Genomic DNA, 24,329 nt, shown 5'->3' with positions numbered 1-24,329 from the left:
GACACCTTGGCGCGAATAGCAGTGCGCCTGTCAGAGTGATATTGATCTCTCATTAGGACCGCATTGCCGTACATTAAGTTTCTGCCGAGAGCTCTCATTCGTTTCAGGCAATCGTTCTAAGTCTGAAGTGCGGTACAATTCTTCGGTCTGTTTACATTTTATAATCGTAATATCGAAAAAAAAATATCAGTTCGATTCGGAGCCATTTTGAATATTTGTAGCTTTGCGCGCCTTGTTCCACAGAGGCAGAACCCCGTTGCGCCCACACGTCACTGGACCGTGGCGCAACGGCGACGAGCGGTGGATTGGGAAGAAAAGTACGGCCGTGGTGGTGGTCGTCGGTTGTTGTGCGCAAGAGCGGGAGAGAGCGCGCGACGTCGGGCTGTTCTGACAGCGCACCGCGAATCGGTATGCTTTCGCTAGGATCCTGCCAAAAGTAGCCAAGAGTTCAGCAGCGGGGCACGGCGGCAGAGCGCAGAGCGGTCGCGTCGCATCCGCGAGTGTCATGTTGTGATATGAGCACTGAGCCCTGAGCTGTTCCGACTATCAGACAAAGAGAACTCTAACGTGATACCAACCATCTGTCGTCGCGTGCCGGCACAACCTCTTGATCGCGTTGCGGCGGTAGCGGGCTCTGACAGGCGATACGAGCTGGAGAAATGAAGAAGTTCACGTTCAAAGGGGTGCTGGATGGCTTCCGCAGTACCGTGCAGCCTCCGACAAGGGGAGCCGATCAGGAAATCCAGGAGACCCTGCGTCCCGAGCACTTCCAACTAAAAAAGGTAACAAACACTTTCAAAAATCCCGCTCTTTTCTAGGTAATTCCGCGTTATTTTTGACACTATTTATTTTGATTACATTACGATTACATGGTATGTACAATACAATGTAACTGACCTTCATATTATGCATTATCTTTTCCAGTTTGATTCTTACTCGACTTAGTTTGTTCCCCAAATTTGCACAGCGATATACAAAACATTTTATCGTGGCCAATTTGGCGATAAAGAAGATAATAATTTGTAGAAGTTCGTGGAGAAAACTAACACGTTAGAATATTGACAGATGATTCACGGTGGGATTGGTTCACATTTCGTTGAATGTACCTCTACAGAACAGAATATTTATTGTACTGTTACAATAATATTTAGCAGGCCAATATTTTATATCACAATGTGCATTATTCTTATCACATTATAATAATGCATTAGCTAACATACCATACGTGACTCGATCATACGAATTCTCGCTAGTAGGTGAACGTTGGTGAACGTCATGTGAACGTCAATAATCATAATTGTTTCAATTCACGTACGCTGATTTTAACCGACAATCAAGTAAGAGGTGTGCTGTGACTGAAAAAAGTCAGTACCTACCTATTATTCGTAGTTTTTAGTCATTCTTTAGTAATTTTTAGAAAATATTAGTTTTATTTAGTACGCAGGTAAGTCTTATTTTATCGCCTACTTACGCCTCTTTATCTCTCCGTTTCGATATGAACAATGTATCATTATCAAGTTTTTGTAGCAACAACTGCCTTTAGCCCAGTTTGTTACATATTTACATTTAAGTTAAAAATTTGAACGAGAGTAAAAATTACTAACAGTGGGACATTATAATATGTATGTTATACGTAAAATTACTAACAGTACGTAATAGTGTGGGACATTATAATATGTATGTTATACGTAAAATTACTAACAGTAGGTAATAGTGTGGAACATTATAATATGTATGTTATAGGTAAAATTACTAACAGTAGGTAATAGTGTGGGACATTATAATATGTACGTTATACGTAAAATTTTACTAACTCGTAGTATATTGAATTACTAACATTATTTACACATCAAGAACCTGAAATTAAACAAGTTAGTAATATTGTATTTTTAAAAATACCGTATTTTTATCTATACACCGACACTCAAGAAAATCCAGATAAAACAAGAATCTCAAAAACAGAACAAGAAAATGCAAGCAGTATATTTACGAATAATCATAAATAGGTACACAATTTTCACAGAAATGTACAACGAGATTATAGGTTTTGCCAATTTCTTAAAGATAACCCAATTAACGTAGTTACAACATCATTGTAATACATTATAATGTAAACATATTAAAGCAAAAATAATAATATAACCCAAAAAGGTTTATATTAATTTGAACCAATTTGCAAAATTTTAATAATTTTATGTAATATATTTTTGTTATGCCAGGAATAAATAATTTGAACTATGTGTTTTTTTTATATATATCTACGACTAACCATGAAGTTATAACAAATACATTCCATGTGTTCTGATTTTCTACTAATCTAACATAAAAAAAGTAGAAATATATGATATTATTATTAGTAGAAATATATACTTTTTTTTTAGTATTATGGCGTGTTACGCTACCTCCTTTTGTAGCCAACGTCTCTGACAGCATTACAGTCTCCATCATCAGGGCGGATGTGGAATCATTGTAAAATTACATATCTGCCATGATGATGGACACGATATTGCTGTTCGAAACGTTAGTTAAAGAAGGACGTAGCGCGACATGACATAATACCTTACAAATAAATCACTATAATACTAGAAATATATGTATAATACAATATTTTAGAAAATAAAGTACCTACTGATAATTATTAAATAACATTTTGTTTTTAAGAAGATTATACAAAATACCTCTGTGTTAGAAAAATATATATAAACTGAGCACCTAATAATGTAACAAAGAGTAATTTTATTTTAAAAAAATGATAATCGATCAAAAATGGGTTCGCGCTGTTTTTAACAAAATGCTTCATTACACTTGTTCAGGCCATACTACGCAAACATTAATTTGTAAACAAAACGAAACTGACGACGAGACTACGATTGCTATCCTATACCTACTACGATTCAACCGGTTAAAATATACAATAACAATGAGGCACTGGAAAAATCATTCGTCGAAATTTGAAATTTCTTGGCAAGTCGCCATTTCTTTATAAATTTCTTATCTTCTCTGTTGATATTATTTGTTATTGAGTCATTTAAGATTTAGAGGTAGAGTTGATTGGAAATTGTTTGGGAATGTCTTAAATGACAACGATTGTGCAATGTACTTGTTCCATGCAATGTTACCACATAAGGAAGGTTGTCTTGATGAAATTTTGTTAAGCCCGCGTTAAATGGTACTTTTTTTAAACTATTGCCATGTTTTAAAATGGAAAACTGTTTTATGAAAACATACCTACAATAAAATTTTTGTAGAGTTGTTAATTTTAAATTGAATATATTGCAGAAACTTGGTGTTAAAATGATAAGTTATTATATTAAACTATGGACATTCACAAAAGAAAGATGAATTAAACGTTTTGTAGATACTCTTTGAAAATCATTATAATGATCATTTTTGAGTCGCTGAAATAATCTGAAACTTTATATTATCACACAAGTAGAACCCATTTTCCCTAAATTAAAACAGCATTTTTTATTTATTTATACTTTCCAAAATTAAAAAAAATATTGCTCAAACTTGCTACTAATGAGAATACAAAAGTTTTATATTGTAAAACTTTGCAAATTTAGTATATATTTTCATCAAAAGCTTATCGGAAACATTTTAAAATTTTGCTTTAAGCTTCACAAAATGTTTTTTTTAATCGTAATCCGACATAAGCACCAGCCGTGATAAGACAATTTCAACCCTATGCGCACCGGTACAAGAAGCGTGTGGTTTATTTATGATGGTTTTCGGTTTTTTTTTCGGAGTACATCGTATTAAGAAGAAAGCAAACACTTTGTGGCTTGACATTATATAAATGATTTGTTTAAACTTTGTTTAAAACCACTTTATTTGAGTAATATAGGTCGATCGGTTTCGGTTGCACTCAACCTTTTTCAGGACAATGGAAATATAAAACAGTTTTATATTTCCATTGTCCTGAAGAAGATTGAGTGCAACCGAAACCGGTCGACATATATCTACTAAAATAAAGTGGTTTAAAACAAAGTAAAAACTAATCATTTAGAAAAGTGCATAATTGTTTAAAATTAATGATTTATGTGTTGATTTTATGACGATTGCTCGCTTTGCTTTTATAATTCCAAACCTAACCTTAACGACCGTCAGGAGCAGTTGGGAATCTTGTGCGGTATTCACATAAAACAACGAGATCGTGCATACGAATAAAATGATATTGTCTCGTTTCACAGATTGTACGGTAGGATATTATATCAGCCCGCATAAACTGGGCATCTGGTATATGTTTATGATGTCACAGTATTTTCAATGTTGCGCATATCAACCAGTTCCATTTGGTAGTGTATTTATTATTACAGCATACAAAGTAATTATTTCTATTGGCAGTTGTCCAGACGGTAGCCGGCTGGTTGTAGATTATTGGGTTATTGTGCCATGGTCTTCTTTATATGGGGTAAACACGGCATTTTCCTTCACAATAATTAACTAAAGCATTTGTGATGGAAAAACTAATGAAAAAACAAATAAATTTAAAAAAATCACAAAAATTTTTACATTATTATGTAGCAAAAACACTATTTTTTTGGCGTTTTTTTTTAAAATTATTTACCATTTTATTGAAATAGTTTAATAAAACCCAATTTTTGTACAGTTTTATAGAAATTGAGTAGCTCCAAAGCTCACGATGGAACTGAAGTTTTTGTTGAAAATAATCGTGTTGAGTCATAAAATTCAAACAGGAAACCTGTTCAAATTTCATGATGTCAAACCTCACCTTTTGTGAATTTTTAGTATGACATGCAATCAGTCGAATTAGTCTTTATATTACGGTGATTCATAGTTCAAATGGTATATTATGTATCTTCTATCTTATTTGCTTTGAGTAAGGTTGAACGAAATGACGTTCACTCGTGTTGTTTTGATATACTTGGAACAAAGAAAATATGTCGTCCGTAGTAGCCGAGTAGACAGATGCGTTGGGTTCTCTGGTTTCCAACCAGGCGTCGCTGGTTTAATCCCACATACCCTAGCTAAGTCCGCCATCATTTCACAAGCAACATGGTAGTGTAATAATAATATCACCATTCAGAATTGAAACGTTGCTTGAAATGGCTTTGACCGCGTTTGGTGACCAGATCTGAATAGACAGGTACTACCCCACCTTCCTCTTCCTCGTCTCCTTTGTCTCCCCACTACTTTCAGCAGCTTCATGACATTTCCCGTTGGGGATGCCATAGTCTCACTGGATCCAGACGGTTGGGAGCAGTTGGGACTTTTGTGCGGTTTTACATAAAAAGGTTATTCGCAACCCGGGAATGTCTGTCTGTCTTTTTAGAAAAAAGTAATGGACTATACGAATTTCGTAATCAAATAATTCTCACATACAATCTCTCATCAAGAAGCCTCGTTTCCCTTTATGTCGAATAGGTACTATTTAAAAAAAAAAGTAAATTTTCAAACAACTTTCACGCAGGTACCTGAGCAACTACCGAGGAAGTAGGTATCTACTTATCTTACGTATGAAATTTCTCTTATTAAAATAATTTTCTTCCAAATTTAAAAAAAAATCTTTTCTTACCATTCTGTTTATTATTTGCATGAAAATCTCGTTTTGAATTTTGTCTTAACCACCAGATAAGAGTTTTAGCATACAGAGTACAGATGGCGGGCTATTACGTAGGCTAGAAGGTTTCGAGCCTACTCCCAGGGGTCGTCTTCAAATTATTTTATTGCTTAAGTAGGTACCATTTCACCCTTAATTGTATTATACCCCTAATGGCTGATAATGAAGACGAACGAACTAAGGGGTAGCGGAAAGCACGTATTTTTGGAACTTAGGTTACGTTGTAAGTTAAACCCTTGGGATATTTTTAATTTATGTATATCACATACATTTACAAGTTTTTTAAATAATTGGTCAACATAAATTGAAATATACATATAATATTATACATATTATGTCACTAAGAGAGCTCGAAAAAAAACTATTAATTGATTGTTTTTTTTTTGAATAACTTAATTAGTAAAATTTCAAATAGTTAAATTTAATCATTGAAGATAGGGGCTCTGCTGTAAAATATAGCAGTAAAAAAAATGATTTAAGAAAATGAAGATAATGTCAGTTCTTATTCGAAAGTATGATACAGTTAAATATCACCGAAGGAAATAGGGTCAAATCAGCTCGGTGGTAGAGCACAGCCCCGGCAAGCCTAAGGTCCTGGGTTCAATTTATAGATGCGGCCGTATCTTTTTCTGATTTTTCTGTTTAAAATTGTAGGCTAATAATGCCGCTAAATAATGTTTACATAGGGTTCACACGGAACTCGCGGTGTAACGACGGTGGGGAGTAGTCAACCGCGGGGTTAGGACGCTAGATAGAGAACGAATTATGCCAGTCATCAGTCGCCAGTCTGTAAACTAAACTAATAAGCCGCTAATATTGTCTTAAATTTAAGAAAAAATCTTGAACGTTTTATATTTTATGTTCACTGCTTTCCAGTCACTCGGGTTTGTCGGGAAATTTTGAGTTACATTTTAAGGTATTTAGCGAAGATAAAATATGAATTAAAAAATGTGATTCGATTTATAAATGCGTTGATGTTATGTGTGACAAATGGCAAAGGCATTTTGATATCTTTCCACTTTGGCCCCCAGTTAAATTAATTTGGCTGCTAGTGTGGAGGTCTGTTAACCAAATTCAACACAAAAACTGGGCTTAAAAACGACCAGTTCTCATGCTGGTAATGTTGGGCACGCTTTTTGCATATTCCGAAATGACCAACGACACTAGCTCTTCAAAACATCATCATTTAAATATCGGTAATAAAAGCACAGTCTTATGAATGTATTCCACAAACGATCTATTGAACTCATGAACGAGTCGTAAAAACGACCCACTTTCGTGCTGCAAATGTTAACCGTTCACAAATTTAATGTTGGGCGTGTCTCCTAGCTGTTCGCCTATGCTGAAGAGATTAGTGGTGTCAGCTCTTAACACACCACCCATAAATTTTCCCATATAACTGCAGTGTATTTTTTTACTCTCGAAATCACTCCCAGGTTAAACACATGATCGAAGAAACTGAATCACCCTAATAACAAAGCAATTACTTAGATATTTTATGGTGTTTACGTTCTCTCACCTCTTGCATGTTTTTATATTATTTAATTTATTGTGCCACAAATCTGATTATTTCTCCATTTACAATAAATGATTTCTTATTTTAACATTCAATATTTGGGAAGTAAATCTACTGTTTTAGAAATTTCATTCCATAGCACCATTCCAACCAACCATTCCTCTTGTCAAGCAATGCTGTGCTTGAACATCTTTTCTGCCGTGTAGTATCTTGAACAAGACCTAGTGACGACTACAGCTGAAGTTTTCAGGAATGGGATATCAATATAGTTTCGCGTTGTATATTAAAACAAAGTATGCAAGATTTGCTTTATGTATGCTTTCTATATAATATTCTGCATAATCCATATGGTGCATGAATCTCGGATAAGTTCCATGCGCCCGCGTATAGAAATTAAATATAACTGAGGATTTGCTGCATATGTTTATCGCTGCTGGGGGGCATCATCTTTTTCACAGTACACACCCGTTTTTCATCAAATCTGGGTTGCTTGGTTCCTGAAACAAATACCTCATTCGTTCAACGCCAATTCTGGTTCATCGCCGAAAATATATTATGCATTGAGTACCGACATAAAGTCGTATAATTCTAACTCCCTTTTTACTGCCCGAGTAAAACATTGGTTATTTGAAAGGAGACGAGCTATCTACAAAGACTCCTTAAACTTATAAAACTATTCAAAAAAATAATATATACAAATATAAAAAAATAAAATACTTTTTCTATCACCCTTTCTTTCCAATTTCTTTCATGGCACGAATTTTAAACATGTACTCTTATAGTAGAATACCTACAATTTTTATTTCAACTTTCAGATCTATCTCCATCAAAATATTATTTTTCTTTATTTCTCACCTTACTTTCAATTTCTATATTTGCATTTAGTTTTATTTATTCTTAAATGTTTTTATCTTAGATTTTCATATTATTACTTTTTATCTGTGTATTATTATATTTTATTAAAGAAGTATTTTATGTATGACTACCACAACACGGGCATTAGCCTAGTGTGATAGTCAAAAGAAAATGTACTGTATCATCGTGTAAATATTTATTAAATAAAAAATGTCACCTTCAGGACTTAATGCATAAAACGTCAGGGTGTAACAAATAAAATCAAATAAATCACATTTATTTTAGTTGCGACGTTTTTTTAATTGCCCCTCAAACGGTCTGTTTTGCTGCACCCTGTATTTTGTTAATTTAAAACCCTGATGTCAACCTTAAAGCATTTTATTAAACTGTTATCTTTATCAGAATTCTTTATTTTAATCTTTATTCGTGAATCCTGTGTAGATTTTTTCGCTTCAATCAATACCCAACTCACCCAAGTACAGGTTTTCCAATAAGAGGTGTTATTTTGAATAGCCCGCTTTTTCGGTAGATGTTACTTTTGAAGCTGTCATTTTTTGACATTTGACAAGTAGAAACTACGCCATTAATAAAAATGGAACGATACACTCTTCAACAACGCATTGAAATTATTAAAATTCACTTACTTCACTGCAAATCATCTTGAGTGATGAGGCCCATTTCCACTTCGGTGGCTTCGTCAACAAGCAAAATTGTCGCATCTGGGGCTCGGAAAACCCAAGAGTTATTGTTGAAAAGCCTGTCTATCCTCAACGTGTGACTGTTTGGTGCGGTTTATGGTCCGGCGGAGTCATTGGACCTTACTTTTTCGAAAATGAAGCTAGAGCAACAGTTACGGTGAATGGATTGCGCAATCGAGAGATGATTAATGTTTTTTTATGGCCGGAATTGGATGGTATTGATTTGGACAACGTTTACTTTCAACAAACGCTACGTGCCACACAAGCAACGAAACCATTGATCTTTTACTATTGAATATCAAAATAACACCTCTTGTTGGAAAACCCTATATTTTCTGCCGTGTAGTATCTTGAACAAGACCTAGTGACGACTACAGCTGAAGTTTTCAGGAATGGGATATCAATAGAGTTTTGCACTGTATATTAAAACAAAGTATGCAAGATTTGCTTAATGTATGCTTTCTATATAATATTCTATATAATCCATATGGTGCATGAATCTCGAATAAGTTTCATGCGTCCGCGTATAGATATTAAATATACCTGAGGATTTGCTGCATATGTTTATCGCTGCTAGGGGGCATCATATTTCTAATGTCATCTTCATGAATAAATGCATAAAACGTCATGGCGTATGAAATTAAATCAAATAAATCACATTTACGTTAGTTGCGTTGTTTTTTTAATAGCCCTTCAAAAATGCACGGTCTATTTTACTGCACCCTGTATTTTGTTAATTTATTTATAAAGCGTTTTATTCAACTTTTATCTTTATTAGAATATTCGTGAATCCTGTGTAGATTTAATTTTCGCTTAAATCAATACCCAACTCACCCCAAGTAGATAGTTAGTTATTAGATAATTTATTTTAATTAATATCGTAGACGTTTACGCAGTTATTATTTACTCTAATTCATATTGTATAACAGTATTATGAAATGATGAAGTTTGATTATTTTAATCAAGGTTTGCACTTCCTGCCAGAGCATTAATCAGCATTAATGGTAATTGACTGGTGTGCGGTAATCAGCGATCACCTGTTCTGTAAAATTTTAATTTACCACTGTTGTAGGCGTTGTATTAAGTTTATATTGCCGAAGCGATAATAAACTGTGAAAATTTCGATACCAGGGTATTCAACTCGTTTATGACCCAGTTATATTTTTCCATCACTTTTGCTTGGTGTCATCGCAAACTAGTTTTGCAAGCCATGCTATTCTGTGTTGATACTGTCACTGGCAAAATTGTATTTTTACACGGAGAAAAATGAGTACTTCTAATATATTAAGAATCTCTTCAAATTAAACAATTATGTGAATACCGCGCAAGAGTCCCAACTGCTCCCAACCGTCTGGAGCCAGTGATACTATGGCATCCCCAATTGGGGTATGTCCCGAGGTTGAAGGTAGTTTGGTGGGGGAGGAGAGGGGAGAGAGGAAGGTAGGGTTCGAATATTTTCGCATTTCATCTTATTATGGCAAATGCACGTTCATGACTAAATATATTAGTAATTTACTAAAAGTTTATCAGGAAACCTGTTAATTCATTCGTAATTCCTGCCTCCATAGTCGAGGGGTAAGGCTCTCGACTTCCAAACCGAAGGTCGCGGGTTCAAATCCCGGCGTGCGAAAGCAAATTTTTTATGAAGAATTTATGTTATTTAATAACTTAAAATAATATATAGTAATCTAGCAGCACGTTTCATGTGTGGAAGATACTCTCAGTATCGCCCTGGTGTAAGATCATCAATCAGAATTGAAACGTTGTTTGAAATGGCTCTAGCCGTGTTTTATGACCAGATCTGAATAGCCAGATACTTCCCCTCTTTACTCTTCCCCTCACCATTACCTTCATCACCACAACATTTGGATATGCCATAGTCTTACTAGCTCCAGACGGTTGGAAGTAGTTGGAACCCTTGCGCAGTTATATATACAAGAAGACATGCCACGATCAAGTGAAATCAATATTTAGTGAACTCCACCCAAAGTTGGCCCAAATGAATGACATGGATAACAGAACGTTGGCTGTAGCGGAAACCATTAACATTTCTATGGCATGGAGTATTTTTATATACTTACATCTACAGAGCCATTAACCATCAAGAAAAAAGGTTTTAATAAATTGCCAAGCGAAATCGCTTTAAATTGTATCTTGTGAAAATATTCAAGCTAAGGTACACATATCGCTATTATATATAGCTTACGGTACTTGGCATACACGGCAAAAGTAATATTATGCCAACTCAGCCGCAAATAAACAACAATTTTCTCATTAATTTCCATATTTGCCTTGTGCGTGCATAATCGCATGGCCACACGCGGCATTTGCGGATTATACATAGAAAAAGGGCTCCGTCTGCGGCCTGCTTATTTTTTTTTTTTTTTTTTTCATTATCTACATACAGGAGGCCCTGAGGAAAACACTTTCCCTCGTGGCCTATGTAATCTTTGGGGATGTTGTGTGAAGGATCTTTTTAAGGAAATAATAGACAGGAAGTTCTGGGAAGGAAACTGATTTGAGGGGTGGGTAGGAATCTGGGGGTCAGTGTGTCCAGGAGTGATGGACATATGAATCCATTTCTCCCACTGCGGTGCAGTGCGATGGGTCAAAAGAGTTTCCCGATCCGGCCTGCCATGCAGTAAGTGGGCAGACGCATCCGCCGCCAGGACGTAAACAAATCTCACCCCATAAACCCGGGTGCCCCTGTTAAGTTACCAAACGTGCGAACCACTTGGTATGATATGGCAGAGGTGTTGGTTATCCAATATTTGGTTCCCGAGGCGACAATACCCATGTCCTCTCCCAAATTACAAATGTGTTTATTATTTTATTATTTTCAACCGTTCCATATTACTACGACTTCTGGAAAAGCAAAAATAGGTACATAATTATTTTATCTGCGTCTCAATATAGACTGCTCCGATTCCAACTATGGCAATAGTTTGTTTTCGGTAAAATAATTAGTTTAATGAAGTAGGATATGATTTATCTCGGTTCCATGCGCTATTGCGTACTAATATCTCAACGACACGTGTTCCACTATTATCACTAGAAGTTGAATTTAAATATATTTTCGATCGGGTATAGTTCACATCCTTTTCTTGACAATCGTATCTATTTTTGTACTAGTTTGACTACGCTTCTATCCGAGTTTAAAAAATCTATTTTCTTCTTGTACAGTTGAAAATATCGGAAAGACAATTTGGCGTTTTGTCCGTTATAATAGAAGTGGAACTTTTCTTAACCCATTTATGTTGGAAGAGGTTAAATTATGTGTGCCTATCAAGTATACTCGTAGGAGATCTCATGCACTTTTTTATAATTTCTATCGACATTTAACATAATTCCGCTTGACACTTTAAATATTTAAGCTCTTAAAAATTAGTGTTATTAAGGTACATAATCTCTAATCAGAATCAGAGTTAAAAAGTAATTATATAAATTTCCCTCGATGGAAAAAAAAATCGCCAGTATGAAAATTTACATGCTATTTATGGGCATGAAAAAAAGTGTTTCTGTTAATGTTACTTAACTCGTACGTCAATTTATTGTCAAATAGAGCAAAAATCATTATAGTGTTTCTGTTAATGTTAGTAACTCCGATGTCAAGTGATTTTTGCTCTTCTTTTTTAAATAAGTTGTGTTTTATCGAATATTTTGAAGCTTTGAAGCAGTCACTTAGGCCTGTTAATTATAATCGTTTTAATAACGTTAGTGCGTTCCCTCGTCGCTTCTTACCTTCATATCTTCCTTCCCATTCAGTATCATCAGTAATCTTCTTTGTAAACGTTATAAGAGTTTTTATCGCATTAATCGCCTTTTGGGTGATAGTTTTACTTCCATTCACAGATTCCCTGCTTAAATTATCTTTATGTCATTGTGTATCGAAAGATTACTGTACTCCCATGGGTATACGTAATTGGGCTTGTCATTTTGTATTGAAAAATTATTGTACTCGTATAGGTATACGTAATTGGGCTTGTCATTGTATATCGAAATCATATTGTACTCGTATGGGTATACGTATACGTAATTGGGCATGTCATTGTGTGTCAAACACAAAACTACGTATGATTTTTGATTTCTTCTACACTTTCTAAGCGCGTCGAAATAACTCGTTTTAATAATAATAAATAATAACCATCTGCTAATCATTCTAATGTCATTATCAGCTGTGTAAATAGAAGTTTCTGTCACGTGCAAATTGTTTGAATGTAGGTATTTAATTTTAAGACAAATATCATCGTGAACCAACGCAATGATTTCGCAAATCAGCTGACTTCGGAGAGTAATACTTGTAATTGCAAATAATTAACCATATGGCAAAACTTGTGTTGACCTACACTTGAATGAATATGATTTTTTAATGGACCTCGATGCATGAAACGCCTGGAATATTTTTACGGTGCCCGGGATTTATACAGAGGTTTTCGGAATTATATGTGGACAGTAATTTTCCTATTATTTTTTTACGTCTTTTGTGATAAATTTCATCTAGAAGTATCACAATTCAGCTTTGAGGGGTTAGAAAGGGGGTGGTTTTGCGAAATCTCACAAAGACAGTGACGTTCCTCCTGTTTTGAAGGTCAAGTGTTGAAAAACTCATTTCGGTTTAAAACCGTAGATTTTTTAAAAACCAATCCACAGCGGGACACTCTTCTTTATATATCCTATGGATATATGAAAATTCATTGAAAATAATGTTATGTGATTGAATAAAGGTAAAAGGATGATATGACTAAAATATGAAGCTGAGGATTTGAAGAGTGTTAGATTCTCTTAGGACGGGTTGTTTCGGAGTATTTGAACAATTCATCAAATTTCAACGTTCATTTTCAAGTTCTGTAAAAGATTTTTTCAAGTTCTGTTTTATTTCAGTTTTTTCAAGCAACTAGCCTATAATGATATAATAACAGAACTTGAATTGGACTTTCACAGATCCCAGAAATGAACGTTGAAATTTGATCGAAACAACCCGTCCTTAGTGTCGCCCTGGTGAAAGACTACCATTCAAAATCGAAACGTTGCTTGAAATGGCTTTACGCGTATGACCAGATCTAGTCAGGCACTTCCCAACATTCCTCTTCATCGTTTCCTTCCATTCGCTTCCCAACTCCCACTAACCCCACAAAATACCCCAATTGGGGATACCATAATTCAACTGGCTCTGGTACAGTTGGAATTCTTGTGCGTCATATACATAAAAGATGAGGGTTTGGAAATAATTACCAATTTCAGAAGATAAAATTTAAGGACTTTTCATTTTCAAAAGCGGAAGCTTTGTTACGTAAAAATAATTCTTAATTTTATCAAGTCTACGTCGTTATTGACGTGCTTTATTCTCCCAATATTCGTAATATTTGATGAATGGTATGCTTTTAAAAATGTTTCCTGCAGACTTCACAAAACCAATTGATTATAAAAGCCTGTAACGTCAGGGTGTCAATCTATCGCCTTTTAAAATTGAGTTTATAATGCCTAGCTTCTTTGGTCTGATTATCGACGACATAATAGATCAGAAAATATTGTATTCAAACGGTATAAGAACCTTTCCTTGGCTGTTTTTGAAAATGGGAAACTTTTATAATAATTTCGGGATATTCGAGAAATTCAAATACGCATTTATTGTCCTGAAGAAATGGAGGTAAGTTAGGAAAACGACAAAATCCGATCACCTTGGCTCATGGATGGAATCTCTACTAATACGGTAATTACCAGACAAATTCTACTACCACATTCATAACATGAAAATAAAACAAGTTTGACACAAATCCTAACACGCAAAACAAACAAAACTACTTCCTAAAAATAACCTCACCAAATTCTTATTAGTTGATAATAAAGTAATTTGATAATAGCATAAATAACTACTAATAAATTAATAATAATAATAACCAGATAAATATACAAATGATCTAATTCAATTAGAACACGACAATTATTTTGACGTTATTAACTTACACTACTGATGTAATACGATTACTTATCGCGAACTCAAGATTAACATGTATTGTGGAGACTTTGTATGTCATTTCTCTTTGAGGTTATTGTGTTCTTATTTTCTTTAAATTTATATATATATATATCTATCTTATTTTCTACGTTTACGCTAGACATTTTTTAAATGCATAATAACGAAGATTTTTTTATTGATATTTTGATGTTAGGATCCCTGCTTTAGCTACTGAAACTACTGAAAAACACTCGTTTCCACTGACTCGTTTACTAACCGGAAAAATTTCTAATGAAAAGTTTCGCCAATTTCAAACGCAAAAAATGCATTTAAAACTGCTGCGAGCGTACATTTTATACTACATTCGCACAGATGATGACACACTGTCTATATTTATTAGTACACTATGCGGCTGAGTACTATTGGACGTTAACGTTTACCACGATTAGTCATGCTTTGCCGAGAGCGGGTCACGGTTATACTTACAATATACATATTGTATATATGTATTAAATCCATTGAGTATGTAGGTATATCAAAGGTATTATTTTAAACACGGCAAAAACGTAAATGAGTGACATCAGATTGAATGGCTATCAAACTGGTTATGCAAACTCAGTCTAAACCCTGGAGCCTCTTGCCGTTTGATGATGTTTTTGTCTTTGATTCCAAACATGGCGTTAATTTGAGATTTAGCACTGAGGTTAATCATGATAACTTCGTTGTAATTAATTAACTAATTATTAGCGGTGCCTATAGATGTATGCCTTTACCGATCTGTAGCTTAAGACTGAACAACTAAATCAGAGGTTCCCACAGTGGTCTATATGGACCCCAGGGGTCGATATCGGCTTGCTGGGGATCCATGTTAGCGAGAAAAAAATTTAGGGGTCCAAAAGATTCAAATGGGGGTACATACGAGCCGACCCCCATTTACCTCAAGTCAACATTTAGGAGTTCCGTAAATGACACAATACACCTAACAATAACACAGTTTACGTAATACTAATAATAGACTGAGAAATTACTTATTTAATATTTGTATTTTTATATTTCGTAAAGTTGTTTATTGAGCTATATAAACAGAGATATACGTTCCCTTTCTCGTCAGAATTAATATATGGAAGCAAAATATTTTTTGAAAAACGTCCAGGGTAACGTTTATCAACATTTAAATGTACTTCACACAGACTTAACTAAGTTTGAGGACATTTTGACTATGGAAATGGAACGTCGAAGAATCGGAAATCATGTGACAAGAAGAAATGACCGGAATAAGCACTGACAAAGAATTTAAAGGGCAGTTCTGTAGGGCTAGCTACAGAATGAAATTCCCGTTGCTTATCCTGCTTCATTTTCATTTTGTGTAATACTTCACAAGGGCGCCCCTGTCTGCACAATGCAAATACAGAGGAACTATACCGCCACGCGGTTGTTGGACAGGCAAGGGAAGGGAATCTTTTTACGAAAAAATAAACGATTATCACATGGGACGTTAATAGTTTTTGCAAAATTCAATATTCGGCAGGCAGGGGGTCTACGGAAAAACAAATATTTGGCAAGTGGGGCAAACAAGTTTGGGAACCTCTGAATTAAAATAATAATAACTGACTGACATCGGAAAAAAACTGCTTTTGTCACTGAGGATTCTTGATCTATCACCAATCATCAATGTGCATTCGTATTCTACTCTGCTAACTGAAGATTACAGGTAAAAGGCTACAGCGAAAAAGGTAGCAGATATGACAATCTTTTTTTAAATTACTTATCAAACTGTTTTCATGTTATTATTTTTTAAGTCTTTCACTAAAGATGCAGAATCAATTTACCTTGATATAGCGAAATTTTATATTCGTTGAAATTGTTAAAAATGCTTGTACATTTAATATTAAAATCTTCCACTGAAAAGAATCATAATTTACCTTTGACGAAAGTCCAAATTTCGTTGTTTAAATGGCTTTTTCATTTTTGTTATTTGTTTCTTTAGGCTAAAGAAGGAGTTAGCGAAACACGACATAACACCCCAAAAACAAATAACAAAAATACTTTTGGCCGTGAAAATCTTAAATCATATTTGGCTTTTTCATTTTTGAATTCATAAAATTTTCTTTTCGCTCGTGCTCGTTTGTGCTCGCAAAACTCAAAAAGTAGTTGACCGATATCGCTGAAAATTTTAAATTTTGTTCTCATTAGTGCGAGGAATGTTTAGATAGTAGTTTGAATGATATAAGAAGTCGAAAACGCCCGAGGAATACTTAACGCAATATCTCTGCATCGGAATGAGATACGGAGTCCAATCAAAATCGATGTAATAGAGTTTTTTAACAGTAAAATTGTGGTATACAGTAGTGAATGGTGGAAGAAGTCGGAGACCCCCGAGAAAGACATTGGCAATAGCGAAGCTAGTAACACACACCCGGCAATGGATAGAGCAAGACTAGAAGAAGATGTACATATTATAAAATTTGGCCTTGGAATTCGGAGCAGTCCAATATATAAACTATTCCAGTCTAATATATTTTTGATATCAGAATACCCGCGTGATCAGTAAAGTTACTTCTCTTCTTGTCAGCTGCGGTAAACTTAAGTCTCTCCGTTGTCTTCGGTATTCATTCCCCTATTTGCGGACTTCCCGTTGCTCTGCTTCAATAAATATTCCTCTTAAGATCAATCTGGGGAACTGATTTCACGACTTTTTAAATACATCTTTTTGAATTCCACTTTTGTTTTCGTAATTGAATGAATGCAAATCTTCCCGACATCCGATCGAGCAGACAGACTCGCTGTCGATGACAATGCATTCTATCAACTGCATTGGTGGCAATCACGCATACACACGCGGACGCATATTCTCTCTCTCTCTGGTTTCAATCCTGGGATTGGTTTGCAGCAATTTCATCTAATCTCCTCTTCCATTCTTCCCTGTCTTGTGCGGCTCTTTTGACTTCTGCATATGATGAGCAGCGCACGTCCACCAGCAGGTCCTCCAGGTACTCTCGGCGTGGGCGTCCCCTAGAGTTGGTCCCCTCGGTCATACCCTCTATTATGACATGCAAGAGGCCTTCTTGTCGTATAACATGGCCGATCCATCTTGCACGCCTTTCGGACAAGGTCCTGAGCAGGTGCCTTCCTCCTTCGATTCTTTGGAGAACCTCCTCATTTGTAATATGGTCTCTCCAGAAAATTCCTAACAGTCTTTTAATAATACGCATATTATATTCACATTTCTCTAAAATTGGATGACATTACAGCAGTTATATTACGAAATAAATGTAGGTAGATTTGGGTCAGTTGTTAGCGCCGTTGACTCCAGTCTCAATGTTCAATCCTCAGTCAAACCATTTAGAAAAAAAAAATTAAAGTTTTAAAATACATGATACAAGTTCACAGCACTTAAGAGCCATTACCTGGTGAGGAAGGTTTAATCCTCATTTAAAGTCATTGTATCCTCAAAGAACATACATAGCAGCCCCCATCTATTTGTCTAGTAATAAAATTTTGTTTCGTTTCCTGCCAAAAAACAAATGCTCCACTTTTCCGCAGAAGAGCAAAGTTCTTGTGTACCAAAATTTCCTAAAATTTACTACATTTGTTAAATGCGTTCAATGCTAGTAGTTCTCGTTTAAACCGTGCAAACTTTTAACACCGTTTTCTATGTACCCCGCAGCTCCGAAAGTTATCATTCTCTCCGGAAACTACTCGCATGCGCGCGCATAATAATTGGCGTAATTTATCGTTCTTCGGAAGTGCACTTCCATGCTCTATGTAGGTTCGAGTCTCTAAGGATCGTGAATTGTGTTAGATTTTATCGCACTGTTGAGAATAATAACACTTTTATAATGCTGGTCATTTAAAAGGTGTGTTCTCTAGCAATTTAAGGGGTGTGATGTTCAACATCGCAAAAGATATTGTAATTTCGAAAAGAAAAATATTAAAAATTCACATATTGACGTAATTTGCTTAAAATTCTATGCTTGGGATAATAATAGTCGAGTGTAACAACGCAGTATATTAAGTATTGCGATTGTTTGAAGTTAACGATTTTCTTATCAACATATTATTTTTTAATAGTCGATGATAAGTAGGTACCTACCTTTTTTTGTGAAATTCTAGCTACACGAAGAAAACTTACTACATAAAATATTGCTAATTTTATTTTTTTATTTTATTTTATTTAGGAAACAAACAGTCATTTATATATTTAGCATAAACAACAATTATTTATACGTTATAGACCAATAATGTTCCATTAAGTCTAGTCGCTGATGTAATATTTGCACATATACAATACATTTATAAATTACAAAGATATATAGAATAAATAAACATTATAAGGAATTACAAAATGTTATAAAACAAGTAAAGAGAGTTAGTAGTAATACAGTTTTCGCATCATTATACTAAAAACAATAACATAAACTAAGATGATTGAATTATTTCACAAAATATAAAAATATTTATTAAGAATCTCTTAAAATTATTCGTAAACGGTTAAAAACAGGGCTGTAGGCCCTTAACGAATGAATTGATAGGTTTCGTAATGTCGGAACACGTGTTAATAAAAATCGTTATATTTTCGCATTTTATTTAAATGTAAGTTTTGAGGGAATTTTCCCAGCGTTTTATTTTTTTTTAAATTGATAAAAATGCTATATTTTTTGCACACAGAACCAAACCAAAGACCTAATGTTATTTCAAATTAAATTAGCGATGAATACCAACTTTTTTCATTTCAAATTAAATTAGCAATGAATACCAACATTTTTCATTTCAAATTAAATTAGCAATGAATACCAACATTTTTCATTTCAAATTAAATTAGCAATAAATACCAACATTTTTCATTGATAATTTCATTGCAAATTAAATTAGCAATGAATACCAAAATTTTTCATTGCAAATTAAATTAGCAATGAATACCAAAATTTTTCATTGCTAATTTCATTGCAAGTTAAATTATCAATGAATACCAACATTTTCCATTGCAAGTTAAATTATCAATGAATACCAACATTCATTGCAAATTAAATTAGCAATGAATACCAACATTTTTCATTGCATATTAAATAAGCAATGAATACCAACATCTTTCATTGCATATTAAATGAACAATGAATACCAAAATTTTTCATTGCATATTAAATAAACAATGAATACCAACATTTTTCATTGCATATTAAATAAACAATGAATACCAACATTTTTCCTTGCATATTAAAAAAGCAATGAATACCAACATTTTAAAAATAATTCTACTAATTGTTATCAAGCATCAAAAATGTTCTAACACCGCTAGTTTTATTTTAGGTCTGAAAGAGTTAAAAAATGCTAAAGCCATTTCAAGCCACTTCTAGCGTCAATGCCGAATGCTGTTCTCTCATCTAAACGATATGCATAGGATCTTGCAATGTAAAACGAAATGCAAATATATTTGATTTATTGAACCAGTACCTCTTTGTCTAGATCGCTTTGCCATGGAGTCGTCGTAAATAAATAGGTTTATTATTATCAATTACAGGTGCAAATATTTAATAGCTCAGAAAATAGCCTTCTACTTAATCCTGTAGACAGTGACTAATATTAATATTTAATACATTTTCCAAGAATTTATCGGCTTAGGTAAAATTGAAGAAAATCCCCCTTTGAATTGTTTGCAACAAGAAAGTTTTACTTCCTTTGTCACGGAAAATCGACTGAATATTAAATAGTCACTTATCCATTTTCTCATGTTCAATTCCGTCTTATTATTGTTTGCAATTGATCGCTTAATTTTCTTTTTGTGAACATCAATACTTAGTATTTATAATTATTTATTTATTTATTCAGTTTCGGGAAATCGACAGTTTACATTTAATCAGTTTGTACGGAAGTATTATATAGTAAAATAAAACCAATTATGGATTTCCTCCTTGTGACTTTACCTCTACTGAGACAGCATAATATGGAATAAATAAATTAAATTTGTGAGAAAGGAATATGAATTAAAAACTTTATACAAAACAAAAGATTATATAAAACGAAAAATTTACGAAACAATATATTTATAGCCATGGAGAGAGGTTGTAGATATAAATCAAATCATAATAGAAATATAAATAGTAGAGACATAAATATTCACAAACCATCAGAGAAATATTATTTAATTTTTTTTGGTAAGTTCGCAACTGAAAATATCAACCTTGGATAATACGCTATTGTGATTATTGCATAGTCTGTTCAGGCAAGACTTCTGCTTAGAGTAATTTTATATTATAATTATAATTTACATAGCAATCATCATTATTAAAGTATACTTAATAAGATTTGAAACATAGAAACAAACGGAGATATGGCATTGAAGGGTGCCGTGTATCGCCGAGCTACGACCAAACTGCTTGAATTATCAAAGCGGTGGAGCCAAAGAAATTCATGCGTTTAGTGTGCAGGTAGAAACAAAAACGGTTTCGTACTATTGATGGTTTATGGCTCGTCTCCTTTTTTTCTATTATCTGTGGTTTGAACGGAACAGATGCTTATGATTTAAGGACACTTTTTCATATTGTGAATACTTTTCAAGAGTATCAACTGCTTCCTACCATTTGGTGTATGAGGCTGAAGGTATTGGGGAGGAGAAGGTGATGGGAATGCTGAAGGTGGGGATGTACAGATCAGAAAACAACCATTACGTAGCACCATTATTATTTAAGTCTCAAAATAATTGTCGACCTTGCAAATTAAACATAATTTAATATCAGCTTTCGTTTCGCAATTCGGTACTGTCGGAAATTAATATTTTTTTTGCCCTGCCTTTGAATGTAGGTCATCCCCTGAAAAGTCATAAATTTTTTTCGCGACTTGAAATTAGTCTCCTGTTTTTTACTGCTGTACGCAATATTTTGTACTCACCTTTTTTAAAAGTTTTTTTTGTGGCGTATCGTGAAATGTAGGCAGTTTCTGTTTTACGAAATATTATGTCCTCGTGTGTATTCTGTATGTAAGTATAATAATTCAGTAAAATTTCGTAAATATATAATATTCAATTTGACTGCAGAGATTTAATGTATTTTCGTACTCGTAACTGCGTTATTACAAATTGATTAATGTTATTAATGTTGGAGGACATGGCATCATTCCTTAGTTACGTTAGGTTAGGTTTGGTTATATTTTATTTTATTTTGTGTGTTTAAAGAGGTTCGTGGTTACCTGTGTCCTAGGTCCTAATACAATCATTATATTATGTATAATTTAAAAAACATTTTTTTTTGTTTAAATCAATCGTTTATTTTCGTACAAATTTGTTTATCTTTTCTTCTGATTTTAATTCCTCTGGTAATTCGCCAAATATCTTGATTGCTCCGTACATCAACGACTTTTGAGTTTTTTACTCTGACGGACTCTTATTTAATTTTTTTCCTCGTTTTGTGTTTGTGTTTGTGCTGCGGATTTTCAAGTTTTAGAAATTTAGTTGATATATGGCCATTAATTATTTTGTAGATTAAAAATAAAGTACTGTAGTAAATAATGTGTTTAAATGACAAAATATTTTTTTTTAAAGAAAGACAAACATTTCCGGGTTACGAATAACCTGACAATATTTGAAAATCTCCTACTACCACCACAGTAAGCGGAAAATGTTGCTTTTGTTGTGATGGAGTGGGAGGGTGGAATCCAAACGCTATGTCAACTTGGCCACTGACCGGTCATTCTCTTGTCATTTAATATATATAACCCTTTCAATATTTCTTCAGCATAATACTCTTAGCTCTATTTTGTAGTATTGCCATTTATTAATCCATTGATAATAATCAATAGAATATATCAACTATGAAAAATTGTTTTTATCTTTCCGTCTACAAATATACAGGGTGTATCGGCACGTACCCGACAAACTTTAACCAGCTATTCCTTAGCACATTTGGAGTAAAAAATGTTATGGGCACTTTGCTGTCCGGTGACATTTTTTTTAAATAAAATTATTATTCATATTTTCGCCACATGTCACCAATGCTTTATCCTTTGTCAAAGTTTGAAAACCCGTCTGGCAATATTTTGTTCGACTTTCGTTGAATAATGTACGTACGTACCTACGTTGGCGCGCTTTTACAATCACAACAAAATGGCAAAGCACCATTCGTCTCATTTCTATTATTATTTAGTGTGTACGAAAGAGCGAGGACACTTTTTGACGCACTTGCTAATAACAGCTGTTGAACGCGAGAAACAAGTCAAATGACAGTGACGGAGTGTGGATTTTTATTTATTTTTTGTTTTTAATGGAAAAAAAAATGTTACCGGACAGCAAAGCGCCCATAACATTTTTTACTCCAAATGTGCTGAGGAATAGCTGGTTAAAGTTTGTCGGGTACTTGCCGATACACCCTGTATAACAGCGCGCTATATTCTCGTGGCTTGGCCTATTTCAGCATATCGCTCGCCATACATTCCCATAGGTAGTGTATGCCGAACGATGTGCCGAAATAGGCCGAGCCATGATCTATATAGCGTAATGTGTCTCCACCCTAAAGCTAAAATTAGTTTCTCCTGAGTAAAGGATGGATTCTTCCGTAAACTCAGTTTAAGTTTGCCACCGGTTTATAGCCGATGGTCCAAAGCGTTGGGTTCTCACTCATGCATCTCTTGTTAGATCCCCTGCAAGCTAAAACTTGAATTATTCTTCAACACTTTCTGCTCTTTATGAACGGAGTGGGGAGATATCAAAGTGATATATTTTTGGGGTATTATGTCGTGTTGCGCTACTACGGCAGATGTTTCCCGATGATGGAAACTGTAATGCTGTTCGAAGCGTTGACTAAATAAGGAGGTAGCGCAACACTGTATAATACCCCAAAAATAAATCACTAATATTTTCGAACGTGAAAATCTCGTATCATATCGGAGTGGGGAGGGTTAACATTAATTTTGTCAGGTTAGTCGTAATTCGGGAATGTTTCGAACATATATTTTTCATCATTCTTTAAAATTGGTTAATTGACTCTATGAAGGTATCACTTAAATGCTTTATTCCTGTATAAATCTAGTTAACAATAATATTTAATGCCCGGAGTTGCTAAATAAATTTCAGTTTCATGTATCTGCCCGCTCCACACGCTCTTCTGTCCTATTCAAAGTGGATCAATGTAAAACAAACTATAAACAAAATTCTCGTTTGAACAGACTATGTAATAATTACAATAACATGATATCAAAAGTAACGTATTCAATTGCGAGTTGAATAAATATAAAAATCCATAAAAAAGTGTTTTTCTAACACTGTGATGAGTAACATTGTTGTTTTTTATATAATTCTGTTTTGAATTTAATTTGCTTTACATTATGTCTTCTTGTTTAATTATAACATTATCGTATTTGTTTTTACTTTATGTAATATGATCTGTTAATTTCTTATTACTGGAAGGAAATGTATGATTGTATTTTTGGTAAAATGTAAACGATTTTGTGTTAGTTTAATGTAAATTAAAAGTGATATCTCTTTGATTTATCTTTACGTTTCAAGTTTAATTTGTCCCCCTCTGTTTCGCCACTCATTCCCGTCAGGGGCAAAATTTTGATTAGAAAAGTTTTATTGAATGCCTTTTACATCGGTTTAGGTATAAAGCGTTTATGGAGACTCTTACCTATCTCTCGCTGGCCATTTCATCGATTTTTCCTCGATGCCAGCGCAGCGAATATGACCTCAGATTAAGCCAATATTTGTTCCGTGCTGATTATTTATCGATGTAA

The 24,329-nt window shown here is 34.0% G+C and overlaps 1 protein-coding gene across 3 annotated transcripts in view; it reads left to right on the top strand.

Moving 5' to 3' along the window:
- Positions 1-115: 115 nt before the first annotated feature.
- Positions 116-24,329, top strand: part of Tomosyn (syntaxin-binding protein tomosyn) — a 671,040-nt gene continuing 646,826 nt past the window's right edge. For all 3 annotated transcript variants that reach the window (XM_089637452.1, XM_089637451.1, XM_089637450.1), the window contains exon 1: positions 116-782. In XM_089637452.1, coding sequence (XP_089493578.1) covers positions 660-782 — 123 coding nt within the window. In that variant the 5' untranslated portion in view covers positions 116-659. The remainder of the gene's footprint in view (positions 783-24,329) is intronic.

This window comes from Hesperophylax consimilis, chromosome 11 (assembly GCF_061612785.1).
Source record: "Hesperophylax consimilis isolate HC1 chromosome 11, BYU_Hcon_1.0, whole genome shotgun sequence".
Classification (NCBI taxonomy): Eukaryota; Metazoa; Arthropoda; class Insecta; order Trichoptera; family Limnephilidae; genus Hesperophylax; species Hesperophylax consimilis.
The sequence above is the reverse complement of the archived record's forward strand: the minus strand, read 5'-3'. Positions and strand labels throughout refer to the sequence as shown.